We start from the raw sequence: 15075 nt of genomic DNA on the forward strand, positions 1-15075 counted from the left end.
AGCGGGCTCCGCATGTTTTACTTTCCTCAACCCTCACTCTCGGCCTCATAAAGGAGAAAAAAGGAACCATTACTCAGCTCGAACAAATAATAAAACAGCTGGCAAATTGCAACCAATACACATGCCATTAAGTACACACAAATCAAATGCAGAGCAGCATGAGCAATGAACAGATGTTGACTGAAGCGAAACTATATGGCACATTTTATACATAGCACCTTTCCTACACGAGCTACGAAACCTGCACATGTTTAGTCTGAAATTTTTCAAAAGAGGAAGGGGCAGGAAAGGGGCTGTCTTAACAACCGCTAGACTACAGCATAAAAATAGCGTTTGAAAACACACACACACACACACACACACACACACACAGTGTGGGGAAACAATACCATTACTGGGTCAGGATGAAAAGTAGAGCACATCTTGTGAGAGGGAGAACACCTTTCTCATTACTTCCCTGAGGGACATCTTCGTATCGGGTTCCGTTTCAGAGAGACAGTCAAAGGCAGCGTGAAAATACGACAGTCCGCCAGTGCATGAACTGAAATTCCCCTACTACTGCCACAATTACCTGTTGAAGGGATGGTATATTGGGGGTAATCAAATCAGAAAGTCCCAGGGGAAGGGAGGAGCGGATGTGGGGTGGCTGAGCACCATGTGCTCTGACATGCCCTCTCCAGATTAATTATGCAAGAGCTAGGATTATTTTCAAACACAGGAAAACGGGCTCCATGGCAGAGGATGTTTAGCAGGGGGCGCATGTGAAAAACACTCGCTGACTTTCCCAGACTGATGCTAAGAAACAAAAGGAAATATATGAAGAACTGAGGTGGGTGTGCAAAGTGAAATGAGAAAAAAAAAAAAAACAAGTAAAAGCAAAGAGAAACTGTGAGAGTGAAAAGAAAAGACAAATGAGTCAGCTCTCAGCCTGTGAGAAAGAATGAATGTTCCTCGGTGACCCAGACATGATCTCTGTCAAGGGTCAGAACTGAAGACAGGCTAAACATACATGCAGGGCAACATGAGCTGTAGCTTCAGTTAGCCTCCAGCCTTGCAGCCCAATAACCAGTCAGGTAAACTGTCCAGATTAAACCTAATACCTCAATCAATGGGGATATTAATGAATATGCAGTTACAGCGAGAAAGAGCAACTACTGCTGTTGATGCATCGTAATTATTTACGTTTTATTTATCTTAACTTGAAACAATGTGCTGGTTTGGAAAAATAGTTACGTATTTGAATACAAGCACACATTCGAATAGCTTAAAACCAACTGCAAATTTGTCTAAAGTCAGTGTGTTTGTTTTTCATTTCAGGAACTTTTTTTCAGACTGAGTCATCAACAAGTGTGAGACAATGTTGATTTTGAAAACATGAGTGGTGATGATTTGAGCTGCTATATTTTGTGCTCCAACAAGCCTTCCTGCACGCTCTGTTTTTTTTTTTTTTATTTCTTCCTGAAATGATACAGTTAACTGTGTGTTAAAGCTAAACTGTACGCTGACTTCAGAATACTCACAAGGAGGTGTCTGCGTTTGCGGCTGGGCCGTCCGACTTTGCGGGCCGGAGTGCTGAACGCTGGCCTGTCCACCACAGCCAGCTCCTTCTCCCGACTCACACTGTCAGTCTGCCCAAATGACAAGAAGCCTCCATGTCACAAATGCATCACACCACACCTCCACTCCCCACCGTTTCCATCTGTTTCTGTTTTGTAATCTGTTTGTTTTCACACTGATTATGTTAATTTGGAATAAATTTTCCAGCAAAGTGGAATATTAGAGATGATTTCTCAAGCACGACCATTTTCCATTTGGTTCAATTACTCTAGGAAACAGTACAAATATTTTTAAACATCGCACTTATATTACAGAAATTAGATTCAGGGCATTCTGACCTGAAAAGAGGTTAATAAAATATACTAAAAGGGCTAAACTGACCGATGTGGATCCCTACCACGTTTAACTCTTATTTGCTTTCACAACTGTGCATACACACCTGCTACCCAGGACATGTAAAGGGTTTTCAATACCTGAGATGACGATAAGACATTTTCAGTAAAGCTATTTAGGAAAAAGTATTAAACAGAAAATAAGTGTTAAATATGTGACCAAGTTGGAAATGTGATTGATATTAGGGGTGAGCAATAAGGCACAAAATCATATCACAATACTTAGAGATCCTCATGATACATGAAATATATCACAATATACAATTTTGTGATATACAGTTGTACAAAAATAGTTTGTAATGTCCAATCAGGTACTTTTTGAGTAACAAGGACGCAACAAGAAACCACTGCCACCTGATGATAACTTCAATACTTGGTGTATCATGAAGTGTATCATGATCTTATTATACCACTATACCAAAATCATATCATATCATAGCTCTAATGGACATAAATGTGCAATAGTGCTCTAAGAGCATGCAGTTTATGTCCTCTAAAGGCATCTTGGGAAGACAGGACGGCATAACATCATCATCTCCATCATATCCATTGCTATCTCTGACACACTTTCCATAAACTGTGCATGCCAGAGGTTGTCTAAGCCAGAGACACACCCCAACATGAACAGGGGTGAATGGGTTTCTCTTTATACTCTTCTTTTTGTCCAGACAAAGATATTTAGATAATGAGGAAAGCCGGCACTTGAGTGACACCTCCCTTTTAGGCACTATGAAGTGAGGATTCTATAGCCCCGGAGCTGACCTACCACTCTCGGCTTCCACTTGACACAGTTACAAAGACATTTGGCAGCTCTTTCTCTTCCCTCCTTCCCATTCCTCTTTGTCTGTAACAACGGTGTCTCCCCCCTCCCCTCCAACACCCAGTCTCCCTGCCAGCCAAGCACCCTAGGGTGTATAGGCAAGAAAAGATGATCCTAAGGTTGTCACGACACTAGACTTGACTGAATAGCAATGCTCTAAATCATGTTAATAGGGATACTGAACCTGTCCACCATGACTGAAGGTCTGGAGTAGCTGAGTGGGCAATGACTGCCGATCCCTACTTATGCCTAATTTCCTTTCAGTTGTGTATATTCATTATATGATATAATTATTTCATATATATATATATATATATATATATATATATATATATATATATATATATATATATATATAATACAACAGTGCCCAATGACATTTACACAACAATACGTTATTACTACACTGTTATTACTAATGCTCCAGTGCTCACAAAAAAATTTGGTGCTTTTTCGTCTCCCAAAACCCCTCTAAGCCAACAAATAATTTTAATTTAAAAAATACAAAGTAAGATTTTGGAAACTTGGCATTGCCTGGGGTGAACTCACCAACATCGTCTATAGCTGTGCTCTCTTTCTGGCAAATGGCCAGTTATTTAAGGCGAGCCTTGTTGCCAGGCAACAGGGCTACAGCGAGCCTCGCGCGGCTCCACGGGTGGAGAGGAAGAGAATGAATTCGTCTATAAATCAGCCATACAGCATCCTCCTATCCAGAAGCCAACACCCACGTCACCAAACACTTGCATGACACAGCCGCACAAATCTCCCGGGCCGAGGAGGATAACAATGCATGGGTGTTTAAATACAATACATTGTGATACAAACAGCCCCTGCAGCAGTACACAACAGAGGCGATCATTATTTCAGCTCACAATACAAAACCAAGGGAGTTTTGTTCATGTTAAAATACGATAAATAGAGAATGATGTCAGGCCGCCTTTAAAACTACTGGCAGAGAACATCTTGTGTTTGGCTCTGCAAACATCTGGACCAGGTGAAAATATGAAAGGGGTGAAATTTAGTGGGACTAACCACTCAGTCAAACAAACCCTAATTACATTTAATTGTTCAGTAAATTCTCTTCACATCTGGCCATTTTCCATCACTGATAATGCTTCAAAATACTGTGAGTGAGGTTCTACGCACTGTTTGTCAGTAGTAGGTCTATGGCGTCTTTTGATATATTTTTTTCTCAGTATTAGAATAAATAACTGAAACAGCATTATCAGATTTCACAGACAGCATATTTAAGTAGAGTGCATATTTACTAAATCATACTTAAGCCATACGTCGTATTAAAATAGTAAGTACGAGTATTACATTCGGGACCAATATCAGTGGTATGGACTCAGACTCAGTCTTATTCAAACTGTCACCTCTGACAGTCATTACAGACATTATTTACACTTTGTCCCTGACTGCTGCAAAATGCACACTCTTACCATGCGATTGCCCGCACTGTTGAAGTCAGAGCTTTTGAAAGCAGCGGTGGTGGTGGTGGTGGTGGTGACTGTATTGGATGGCATCACCAAACGAATCGCTTTCCAATACCGTGAAAAAAGTGATTAAAAAAAAAAGATCAAAACAAAAACAAAGCAAAAAAAAAAGTTTCAGTGATCCTCCCTTGTTTGATTCCTGCAAAATAAAACAGCATATGTCACTTACTCCACAATTCACACAGACGCTTTATAAAACGCTTTCTTTGGATCGCACTCTAACAGAAATACTTCACTTATAAGACAAACGACTCTTCTGAGACCAAAAAAAAAAAAATCCCACTGACTCCAGAATTCCTACAGTCTAAGCAATCTTAGTTAAAATATAGCATATGTGAACAGATCCAAATATAGAACGTCCTACTGCCCTAATCTCATTTGCCCAATCTTATTCCAGTCTCCTTATCCAATCATATAAATTTGTCTCTGTTACAAAGCATGTGATAAATACACCTAGACCTAGAATACATCTTCCCATCTTCCCGACACAGTATAATGTCCAAAGCCTGCCAAGATACAATAAATCACAAAGGCAACAAGTCATCCTCAAGTACTCTTCCACACAATCTGCATGGAGACATCCGAAGCCATATTTTCTATATTCTGTCCTGGAGTATAAAGGCAGATTCCCAGAGATGTCAACAAGGTTAGAAAATATTGATTCTCTACAGTACACGCATACAGGTGATGTGTGAATCACACAGTGGATCAGCACTACACAAAAGGCACGTGTGTGTGTTGGATGGGCTTTTCTCTGGCCAGCTCAGTTCTGCCTAGGATTTAATATTCCCTCTCGAGGAAAGACATGGCCTGTGAATTGCATATAGGTTGTGGTCCTGCCTTCAACGCCATTTTACTTGCAGAAGTTGTGGAGCTTTGTCACTGTTGTACTCTGCTTTGTTAGATGTGATTTTATAGCCTGATACAAGAACAGTGCACGATGCAATTCATTTCAACATGAGCATGCATTAGATCCTGAGGTCAAATAAATCAGGGTTCATTTCATAATAATAATAATAATAATAATAATAATAATAATAATAATCCCTGAAACAATAACCGGTTTGTCTGTTTGTCCCGGTCACAGATCTATAACATTATTATCCTTTATCGAGGTGTGTGTCGTGTTTTTTTGGTCACGGTAAAGGTAGCGGAAGCGTGTGTGCGCGCGCGCTGTGTGTGTGTGCGTGTGTGTGTGTGCTCGCGCGCGCGCCGGTCACCTGCCTCCTCCTTGGCCGTTAGAGAAAAACCCTAAACGCCACTTTTCTGCACCGAGTTATTCGGGGTTTCTGATTAAAACTCGGTGTTTAAAGGCCCGACCCGTTCGGACTCATATTTATCTGCCACGTATAAAATAAAATCGGCTCAAGTTCAAGTGGATAAAACGCACCGTCTGAATCTCACATCTGCAGAAGCAGCAGAGAGCAAAAGCGCCTCGCCGTCTCTCTCTCTCTCTCACCGCGCGCGCTTCACACGGCCACCAGTTTCCTCCTGAATAACGAACTGCACGAACGAAGGCGGTTTGGGGCAGGGTGTTATGAAAACGGAGCACAACGTTAATTACCCGGTTTTGTGCCAAGTCCCAGGCCTGAGCCCTTTTCCTGTGTTGCTGCCGCGGACTCCCGGATCCTCCTCGCGCTCCTCTCCCCGTCCTCCACCTCCCCGGCCGGCCAACACTTCTCCCGCGGCCTCGCGCGCACTGCAGAGGGTCGGCCTGCTTCAGGGGCGACGCGTGGTCCTATTGCGAGTCCACTTCGCTTACCCTGCCAACGCTGACGGTTCATTTCAGAACTCGGGTTCCTTGTGTCTGATAGAACAACACTGAGCCTGATATCCTGTTCGGTGCACAATGAAAAACTTTTCCTTTTTTTTTTAAATACACAGTATCACTGTTTCTCACAGATCTCATCTCATCTCATCTCATCTCATCTCATTATCTCTAGCCGCTTTATCCTGTCCTACAGGGTCGCAGGCAAGCTGGAGCCTATCCCAGCTGACTACAGGCGAAACACCCTGGACAAGTCGCCAGGTCATCACAGGGCTGACACATATGGCCCTTTTACACTACCCTTTTTCAGCTCACTTCAGCCCGACATGGCTCGCGTTTCGACTACCTCAGAGCAGCACGACTCAGCTCGCTTCAGCCCTGCTCAGCAACCAAAACTCGCACGGTTTTGGAGTGCGGCTGAAGCGAGCCAAACCGAGCCGAGTGGGGCTGGGGGCGTGAGGAGACACTTCCCTGTGCACTGATTGGTGAGGAGGAGTGTCCTCACACGCCCACACACGCCCCGCGAGCACGCTGGGATCTGTAAACACCGTAAACCCGGAAGAAGAAGAATTACGAATTACGAGAATTTCTGAAGCCTTATGCGCCTCGCCTCATCTATACGCTCTTGCCAGTATCTGTTGGCGTTGTCGGTGACAACAAGCCACAGCACCAAGACCAGCAAGACTAACGACTCCATGTCCTCCATGTTTATTGTTTACTATCCGGGTCGTGAGACTACCGCTTAAAAGCTCACTGATGTCACTGTTTGCGCCGCCTAACGACATCACGTGACGTCCACCCACTTTCGCTAACTCCACCCATTGTGTCCACCCAGCACGGTTCAGCGCGGTTGTAGTCGAAATGCAACTCCAACAGCCCCACTCAGCTCGACTCAGCCCAACTCAGCACGGCACGGCTCAGTCCAACTCAGCCGCGTTGGTAGTGGAAAAGCGGCAATAGACACAGACAACCATTCACACTCACATTCACACCTACGGTCAATTTAGAGTCACCAGTTAACCTAACCTGCATGTCTTTGGACTGTGGGGGAAACCGGAGCACCTGGAGGAAACCCACGCGGACAACGTGCAAACTCCGCATAGAAAGGCTCTCGTTGGCCATGGGGCTTGAACCCGGACCTTCTTGCTGTGAGGCGACAGCGCTAACCACTACACCACCGTGCCGCCCCAAAATGCAACTCTGATGGAAAAAAAATATATAATAAATTGCTTACCGGGGTGGTACGGTGGTGTAGTGGTTAGCGCTGTCACCTCACAGCAAGAAGGTCCGGATTCGAGCCCCGTGGCCGACGAGAGCCTTTCTGTGCGGAGTTTGCACGTTCTCCCCGTGTCCGCGTGGGTTTCCTCCGGGTGCTCCGGTTTCCCCCACAGTCCAAAGACATGCAGGTTAGGTTAACTGGTGGCTCTAAATTGACCGTAGGTGTGAATGTGAATGGTTGTCTGTGTCTATGTGTCAGCCCTGTGATGACCTGGCGACTTGTCCAGGGTGTACCCCGCCTTTCGCCTGTAGTCAGCTGGGATAGGCTCCTGCTTGCCTGCGACCCTGTAGAACAGGATAAAATGGCTAGAGATAATGAGATGAGAAATTACTTACCTGGCTTCACATGGAAAGAAGGAGGAAAGTTTCGCTTGTTTTGACATGGAGAATTATTAACACGAAGAAATACTCGTAATTCACAACTAAAAAGACTGCAGCTACACTGGCAGCTTGACCATGCTTTCTAGTGCGATCGTGTTGCGCTTGCACAGAACTGTGTCAGTCCTGTACGCCTTGGCTCATGCACCTGAAGGCGCATCTCCGGCTCCGGCACGCGTGCTGTTAACAAAGAATACCTGTCTTTAATCAATGAACTATGTTTAGGCTATTTAAGGACTGCACCCGTGAAAGGACAATGCAAAGTATTATGCCGCATCTAGTGTGCCTTAAAGAGCCTTGTTTTCTGTCCCTGTTCTTGTTGACCTCCTGGTTTTTCAACTCCTGTTTCTCGTCCCTTGATCTTGTACAGTTTTGCCTTTGATATTCTGTCCGCGCCTAGATTAACCTCCTGCCTGTTTCCTCGATTACGACTTTGCCTGCTGTTTCAGACTGTTTGCCTGTTGCATGCATTTCACACACTTTATGCTCATATCGCACTGTGTATTAACATATCTGCGCTTACATCCGCCTCTCCCACGCACACTCTGACAAACTGGGTTTTCGCGCTCAAACCACAGGAAGTCCATACAAGTTTATAGAAACCCTAATGAGGCTGAGGTGACAATCTAGTTAAAAAAAAAGCTATGCCTCTGAATGACGTTGATTTTACTTAAAAGTAAATGAAGTTTGCACCATTTATTTGCCACTCTTGCACAGTTTTTATCTTCATTTATCACAATTGCTTGTTTTTTAGCACAATTCATGCATCTTCTAGGGCGGCACGGTGGTGTAGTGGTTAGCACTGTTGCCTAACAGCAAGAAGGTCCTGGGTTCGAGCCCAGTGGCCGACAAGGGAGTGGAGTTTGCGTGTTCTCCCGGTGTCTGTGTGGGTTTCCCCTACAGTCCAAAGACATGCAGGTTAGGTGCATTGGTGGCTCTAAATTGACTGTAGATGTGAATGGTTGTTTGTCTCTGTGTCAGCCCTGTGATAACTTGGCAACTTGTCCAGGGTGTACCCTGCCTCTCGCCCATAGTCAGCTGGGATAGGCTCCAGCTTGCCTGCGACCCTGTAGAACAGGATAAGTGGCTACAGATAATGAATGTGGCATGACACAACTCCTTTTAGCATCTTGTAACTAAACAGTAAGCCTAAACCAGGGAGCATTTTGTGTGATTGCAGGTTTACATTTTACCTAACCAGTCAGCACATTATCAGTCACTGGTTCAGTGACTGGGGTGGCATGGTGGTGTAGTGATTAGCACTGTTGCCTCACAGCAAGAAGGTCCTGGGTTCGAGCCCAGCAGCTAATGAGGGCCTTTCTGTGTGGAGTTTGCCTGCTGTCTGTGTGGGTTCCCTCCAGGTGCTCTGGTTTCCCCCAAAGGCATGCAGGTTAGGTTAATCGGTGGCTCTAAATTGACCGTAGATGTGAATGGTTGTTTGTCTCTGTGTCAGCCCTGCGATAACCTGGCGACTTGTGCAGGGTGTACTCCGCCTCTCGCCCATAGTCAGCTGGGATAGGCTCCAGCTTGCCTGCGACCCTGTAGAACAGGATAAGCGGTTACAGATAATGGATGGGTTCGTTTAGTGTCTGATAGAACAACACTGACGCCTGATATCCTGTTCAGTGCACAATGAAAAACTTTTTTTTTAAACGTATATATCTATCTTACTGTTTCTCACAGATGTTGTGCTGATTTTGTGCATATCAGTGTGCGCACACACACACACCCCTTGGTGTAATCACACACAGTTATTTGTTTTATGTCGACTGTATTTTGATTCAAAATCAATGATGTTGATTTTCAGTAAAGAGCAAATGACGTTGATTTCACTTAAAAATAAATTAAGTTTGCACCATTTATTTGTTTTCATTTATATATTTATTTATTTATCTTCCATTCAGTACTGGCACTCTTGCACAGTTTTTATCTTCATTTATCACAATTCTTGTTTTTTAGCACTATTAATGCATATTCTAGGGCAGCACGGTGGTGCAGTGGTTAGCACTGTCACCTCACAGCAAGAAGGTCCTGGGTTCAAGCCCACCAGCCGGCAAGGGAGTGGAGCTTGAGTATTCTCCCGGTGTCTGCATGGGTTTCCTCCGGGTGCTCCGGTTTCCCCCACAGTCCAAAGACATGCAGGTTAGGCTAATTGGTGGCTCTAAATTGACCATAGGTGTGAATGTGAGTGTGAATGGTTGTTTGTCTCTGTATCAGCCCTGCGATAACCTGGTGACTTGTCCAGCATGTACTCTGCCTCTGGCCCATAGTCAGCTGGGATAGGCTCCAGCTTGCCTGAGACCCTGTAGAACAGGACAAGCGGCGACAGATAATGGATGGATGGATGGACAATGCATATTCTAATGGTTAGCACTGTCACCTCACAGCAAGAAGGTTCTGGGTTTGAGCCCAGTGGCTGACAGGGGCCTTTCTGTGTGGAGTTTGCATGTTCTCCCCATGTCTGCGTGGGTTTCCTCCAGGTGCTCCGGTTTCCCCCACAGTCCAAAGACATACGGTTAGGTTAACTGGCTACTCTAAATTGCCCATAGGTGTGACTGTGTGTGAATGGTTGAGAGGAGAAAACCTCTATAATAATCCAGGGGAAGGCAATGGGAAACCACTACTGTAATTCTTCCCTAGAAACTTTGATGGCTGTAGCTGTCAAAGCAGCCACATCACTGTAGTGATGTGCCTCATAGATAGAATGCACATTCACATGTACAAAGCACATACATATATATATATATACATATATTTATTTATATCATTACATTTTTATCTGTATATTGTATAGTCAGTTTGTTCTTGGGATCTTTTTTGAATTTTATTTTATGTTGTACAGTGTGTCTTTTTCTTTTCGCATGTCTGATAACTTGTTGCTGCAACAAAACAATTTCCCAGCTTGGGTTCAATAAAGGAAATTTATCTATCTATCTCGGTAGCTAGCTAGCTAAATTACAAGCAGATTTATGAAAACATTATATTATTATAGAACATTGAATCATGCATAAAATCAGAATAAAGTCTTGTTTAAATGATTATTTCTTTAGTTAGCTCAGTGTGGCCTTGGAAATATTGATGAAGCAAGACCTGAATGTATCTTTAAAAAAAAAAATGGAAATATCGCTGGAGACAAGCTTGAAACTTAGAGGGTTTATATGGACCAGTAGAAAATATTGGTGGAAACGAGGTCTAGTATGGTGAGATGTGTGAACCAATCAGAATTCATTATACCTGGTAAGATTGTATCAAACACTGTTAGAACACTATAAAAATGAATGTAACTTTGTAACTTGGAGTCAGATCACTCTGCAGACTGACTCAGCTTTTGTTAATTGGTTTAATAAAAGTCTAAACTTTTCTGCGAACTCTTTGACTGTGAATTATTCCTGCTTGAGAGAGTTTCCACGACAATATCTGGTTATACAGTTGTTATTATTATTATCATTATGCACAACGTATAACATTAACAATGTTTTCTATTGCACATTGGACACCGTAAAATATTAATCATCTTGTTCTATTTTTGTAGCATATTTCATTTTATTCTATCCATATTCACTGGATATGAGCAATCAGTAGCCAATCAGAGCAAACTCTGATTGGCTACTCTCCTACTAGGATATCAGCTCATATACTGTGAGCAGAGAAAAACAAAATGGCAGAGCGTGTTGCTGAACCAACCGAGGATGAAATAAAAACTTTACTCGAAATCAAAACCCTAAGAAATACAAAAAAAAACAACAATAAGATATGGAATAAAAGTATTTGATGGTAAGAACGTATTTTTTTTTTATTTTTCAAGAATTATTATTATAGCATTTGTCACAAGGTTCATCTCATCTCATCTCATCTCATCTCATCTCATCATCTATAGCCGCTTTATCCTTCTACAGGGTCGCAGGCAAGCTGGAGCCTATCCCAGCTGACTACGGGCGAAAGGCGGGGTACACCCTGGACAAGTCGCCAGGTCATCACAGGGCTGACACATAGACACAGACAACCATTCACACTCACATTCACACCTACGGTCAATTTAGAGTCACCAGTTAACCTAACCTGCATGTCTTTGGACTGTAGGGGAAACCGGAGCACCCGGAGGAAACCCACACGGACACGGGGAGAACATGCAAACTCCACACAGAAAGGCCCTCGCTGGCCACGGGGTTCGAACCCGGACCTTCTTGCTGTGAGGCGACAGCACTAACCACTACACCACCGTGCCACCTTGTCACAAGGTTATTATTATTAATATTATTATAGCATTAGTCCAAGGTTGTCATAGCTGGGGGTGGCATTGGGGATAAGCTCCTACTGCCTATAAAGTGCTCCCATATGGCGCGTGTCTCAAATAGCCTCTGACAACCAAGTCCAACTCCTAGCCTGCTCATGCGCCTTGGCCTTTAAGCCCAACAGACCTGCTTGTACTGATAGGAGATGGGGGTGGATCTCTGGCACCTTAAAACCAGTTGCTTCTGGTAGTTAGAGCTTGTCAGCCCGGGAAGATCAGTCTGTCTAGGAGAAGGAAACTCTGATCTCAAACCTCTGCTGCCTTGCGGCCATATCCAGCCATGGAAAAGGCTTCAGGAGTAAACCTTGAGGAAATCCAGAGTGGAGGCCCTAAGGCGGTAGGATCGTCAATCTTGACTTCCTTCCAGCAGCTCCTGCGGTCAACCTGGTGCCAAATGTACTGCTTTGCTTTTCTTTGGACCACACCAGCAAGGCAGAGAGGGGGATTCTGGTGTATGGGCAGCCCTGAGTCTCCATACACCTTGCCCAGTTCTGCACCCCAGAGAGGTCACTTTGGTGTTGCTGTAAGCAGCAAAAACAACACGGGAGACAGCAGTCTACAAGTTATAAGTCCAGCCCGATTGGCGTAGGGCAGGGCGCTACGGGTTGCCTCCATCGGTGGGAGGGATCTTCACAGTCCCACTGGTCAGCTACCACCCACCTTAAAGCCAGGCAGCCCCTGGCCAGTAAGGTGCCGACCCACCTCAGTCTGCCTGCTTCAATGGGTGCTTGGAGCTTAGAGAACTTTCTCAACAAGTGGACTGCATCACTGCACCATGCAAAACAATAAGAAGAAAAAAGAAACTGCCAGCCCTGTGACTTGTGAGCTGGAACATTAGGACCATGTGTTCTGGCTTGTCTGATGACTTGCGCCAAATCAGCAACTCAAGGAAAATGACTGTCATCGACGCCGAACTCTCAAGACTGAATGTGGACATAGCTGCTCTTCAAGAGACCAGGCTAGCAAAAAGTGGTGCATTGCATGAGAAGGACTACTACTTCTTCTGGCAGGGTAGATCTGAAGATGAAGTATGACTGCACGGTGTGGGATTTGCTGTCAAGAACAGCCTGCTGTCCTCTGTTGAACCACCATCAGACGGCACTGAACTCATCTTCACCATGGGCTCCGTGATCATCTTCAGAATCTACGCCCCAACTCTTTGCTCTGCTTCGGAGGTCAAAGATAAGTTTTATGAAGAACTGGATGCTGCCATAGGCAAGGTACCAGACTCTGAGCACTTGTTCCTGCTTGGAGACCTCAACGGCAAAGTGGGTGGAGGCTACGACTCGTGGTCCAACTGCCTTGGACACTTTGGCATTGGCAAGATGAACAAGAGTGTTCAAAGGCTGCTGGAATTCTGTTCCTATCGCAAGCTCTGTATCGCCAATACGTTCTTCAATGTAAAGCCACACCACTGAGTGTCGTGGATGCATCCAAGGTCCCATCAATGGCACCAGCTGGACTTGATCATCATCAGGAGAGTCCAGCTGATAAGCATACTCACCACATGCAGCTACCACAGTGTGGACTGTGATGCAGACCACACAATGGTGTGCAGTAAGGTACACTTTCTGCTGAAGAAATTCCACCACTCTAAGCATTCTGGCCCTCCATGCATCAACACTGCTATGGTGTCTGACCCTGAACTCTGCACTCAGTTTGCTGACACTGTTGAAAAAGCCCTAGAGGACCAACCAGCAACTGGGACTGCCAAAGAAAGATGGAACCTTCTACAGGACGCCATCCACAGCATAGCCCTGTCTATATTCAGCAAGAATGAACGACGGAACCCAGACTGGTTCGACGAGAGTCTCCCAGAGATGAAACCTGTCATCGACACGAAGCATGAAGCCCTGACAAACTACAAGAGGGAGCCATCAGCTAAGAACCTCGCCACCCTGAGAACAGCAAGAAGCAATGCCCAGAGGACCGCAAGACATTGTGCCAACCAGTACTGACTGAACTTATGTTCCAGCATCCAACAGGTTGCTGACAGCGGGAATATGCGTGGAGTGTACGAAGGAATGAAGAAAGCTTTCGGACCGAGTGCAAGGAAAACAGCTCTCCTGAAGTCATCCACGAGTGAGACTGTCACAAACCGCAATGAACAGATGGAACGATGGGCAGAATACTATCAAGACCTGTACTCGAGAGGAAATGTAGCCACAGAGTCGGCCCTCGACAGCATCCCCAGCCTACCAGTCATGGAGGAGCTCGATGTACCACCAACAGATGAAGAGCTCAGCAAAGCCATCGACTCCCTTGCACATGGCAAGGCTCCAGGAACCAATGGCATTCCAGTAGAAGTGCTACAGTGTGCCAAGTCCACTCTACCTCCGTACCTTCATGAGATCCTCTGTCAGTGCTGGGAAGAAGGATCAGTGCCCCATGACATGCGTGATGCAAACATTGTCACGCTTTACAAGAATAAGGGGGACTGCAGCAATCGTAATAACTATCGCGGGATATCACTGCTGAGCATTGCAGGGAAGGCGTTTGCCCAGGTAGTCCTGAAGAGACTGCAGCAACTCACTGACCGAGTCTATCCTGAGTCGCAGTGTGGCTTCAGAGCACAGCAATCCACAATCGACATGATTTTCACTCTGAGACAGCTGCAGGAGAAGTGCCAGGAACAAAAGCAGCCCCTGCACATTGCCTTCATTGATCTGACTAAGGAATTTGACCTCGTAAGCAGAAACGGTCTCTTCAAGCTCCTCGAGAAGATAGGATGCCCACAAAAACTGCTGAATGTGATATCATCGTTCCACGAGGACATGAAGGGTACAGTGCAGCTCGACGGGTCATCATCTGCTCCCTTCCCCATCAGCAGCGGAGTGAAGCAAGGCTGTGTCCTTGCTCCCACTCTCTTCAGCATCTTCTTTTCACTGCTATCATACGCCTTCGGCTCATCAGAAGACAGGCGTTTCTCCACACACGATCAGATGACGAGCTGTTCAACCTTTCCCGCTTGCAAGCCAAGATGAAGGTCTGCCAGCTTGTACTCAGAGACATGCTGTTCGCTGACGACGCTGCCCTGGCTTCCCACACACAGGAAGGACTTCAGAGGCTCATCAACTGCCTGGCTCATGCCTGCA

At 45.2% G+C, this 15075-nt stretch overlaps 1 protein-coding gene across 7 annotated transcripts in view; it reads right to left on the reverse strand.

The window, feature by feature from the left end:
- The window catches only part of dnmt3ab (DNA (cytosine-5-)-methyltransferase 3 alpha b), a 102467-nt gene extending 96408 nt beyond the window's left edge, over window positions 1-6059 (reverse strand). For 3 of the 7 annotated variants that reach the window (XM_060934120.1, XM_060934119.1, XM_060934118.1), the window contains exons 1-3: window positions 5830-6054; window positions 4212-4404; window positions 1521-1628 (exon numbers count right to left, since the gene is read on the reverse strand). In XM_060934120.1, the coding sequence (XP_060790103.1) occupies window positions 1521-1628; window positions 4212-4295 (192 nt within the window). In that variant the 5' untranslated portion in view covers window positions 4296-4404; window positions 5830-6054. Of the gene's footprint in view, window positions 1-389; window positions 583-1520; window positions 1629-4211; window positions 4405-5829 lie in introns of those variants that run through there. The other 4 variants (XM_060934117.1, XM_060934124.1, XM_060934122.1 and 1 more) reach the window with 4 other exon arrangements.
- Window positions 6060-15075: the final 9016 nt, after the last annotated feature.

The sequence above is a fragment of the Neoarius graeffei genome, chromosome 11 (genome assembly GCF_027579695.1).
Source record: "Neoarius graeffei isolate fNeoGra1 chromosome 11, fNeoGra1.pri, whole genome shotgun sequence".
Classification (NCBI taxonomy): Eukaryota; Metazoa; Chordata; class Actinopteri; order Siluriformes; family Ariidae; genus Neoarius; species Neoarius graeffei.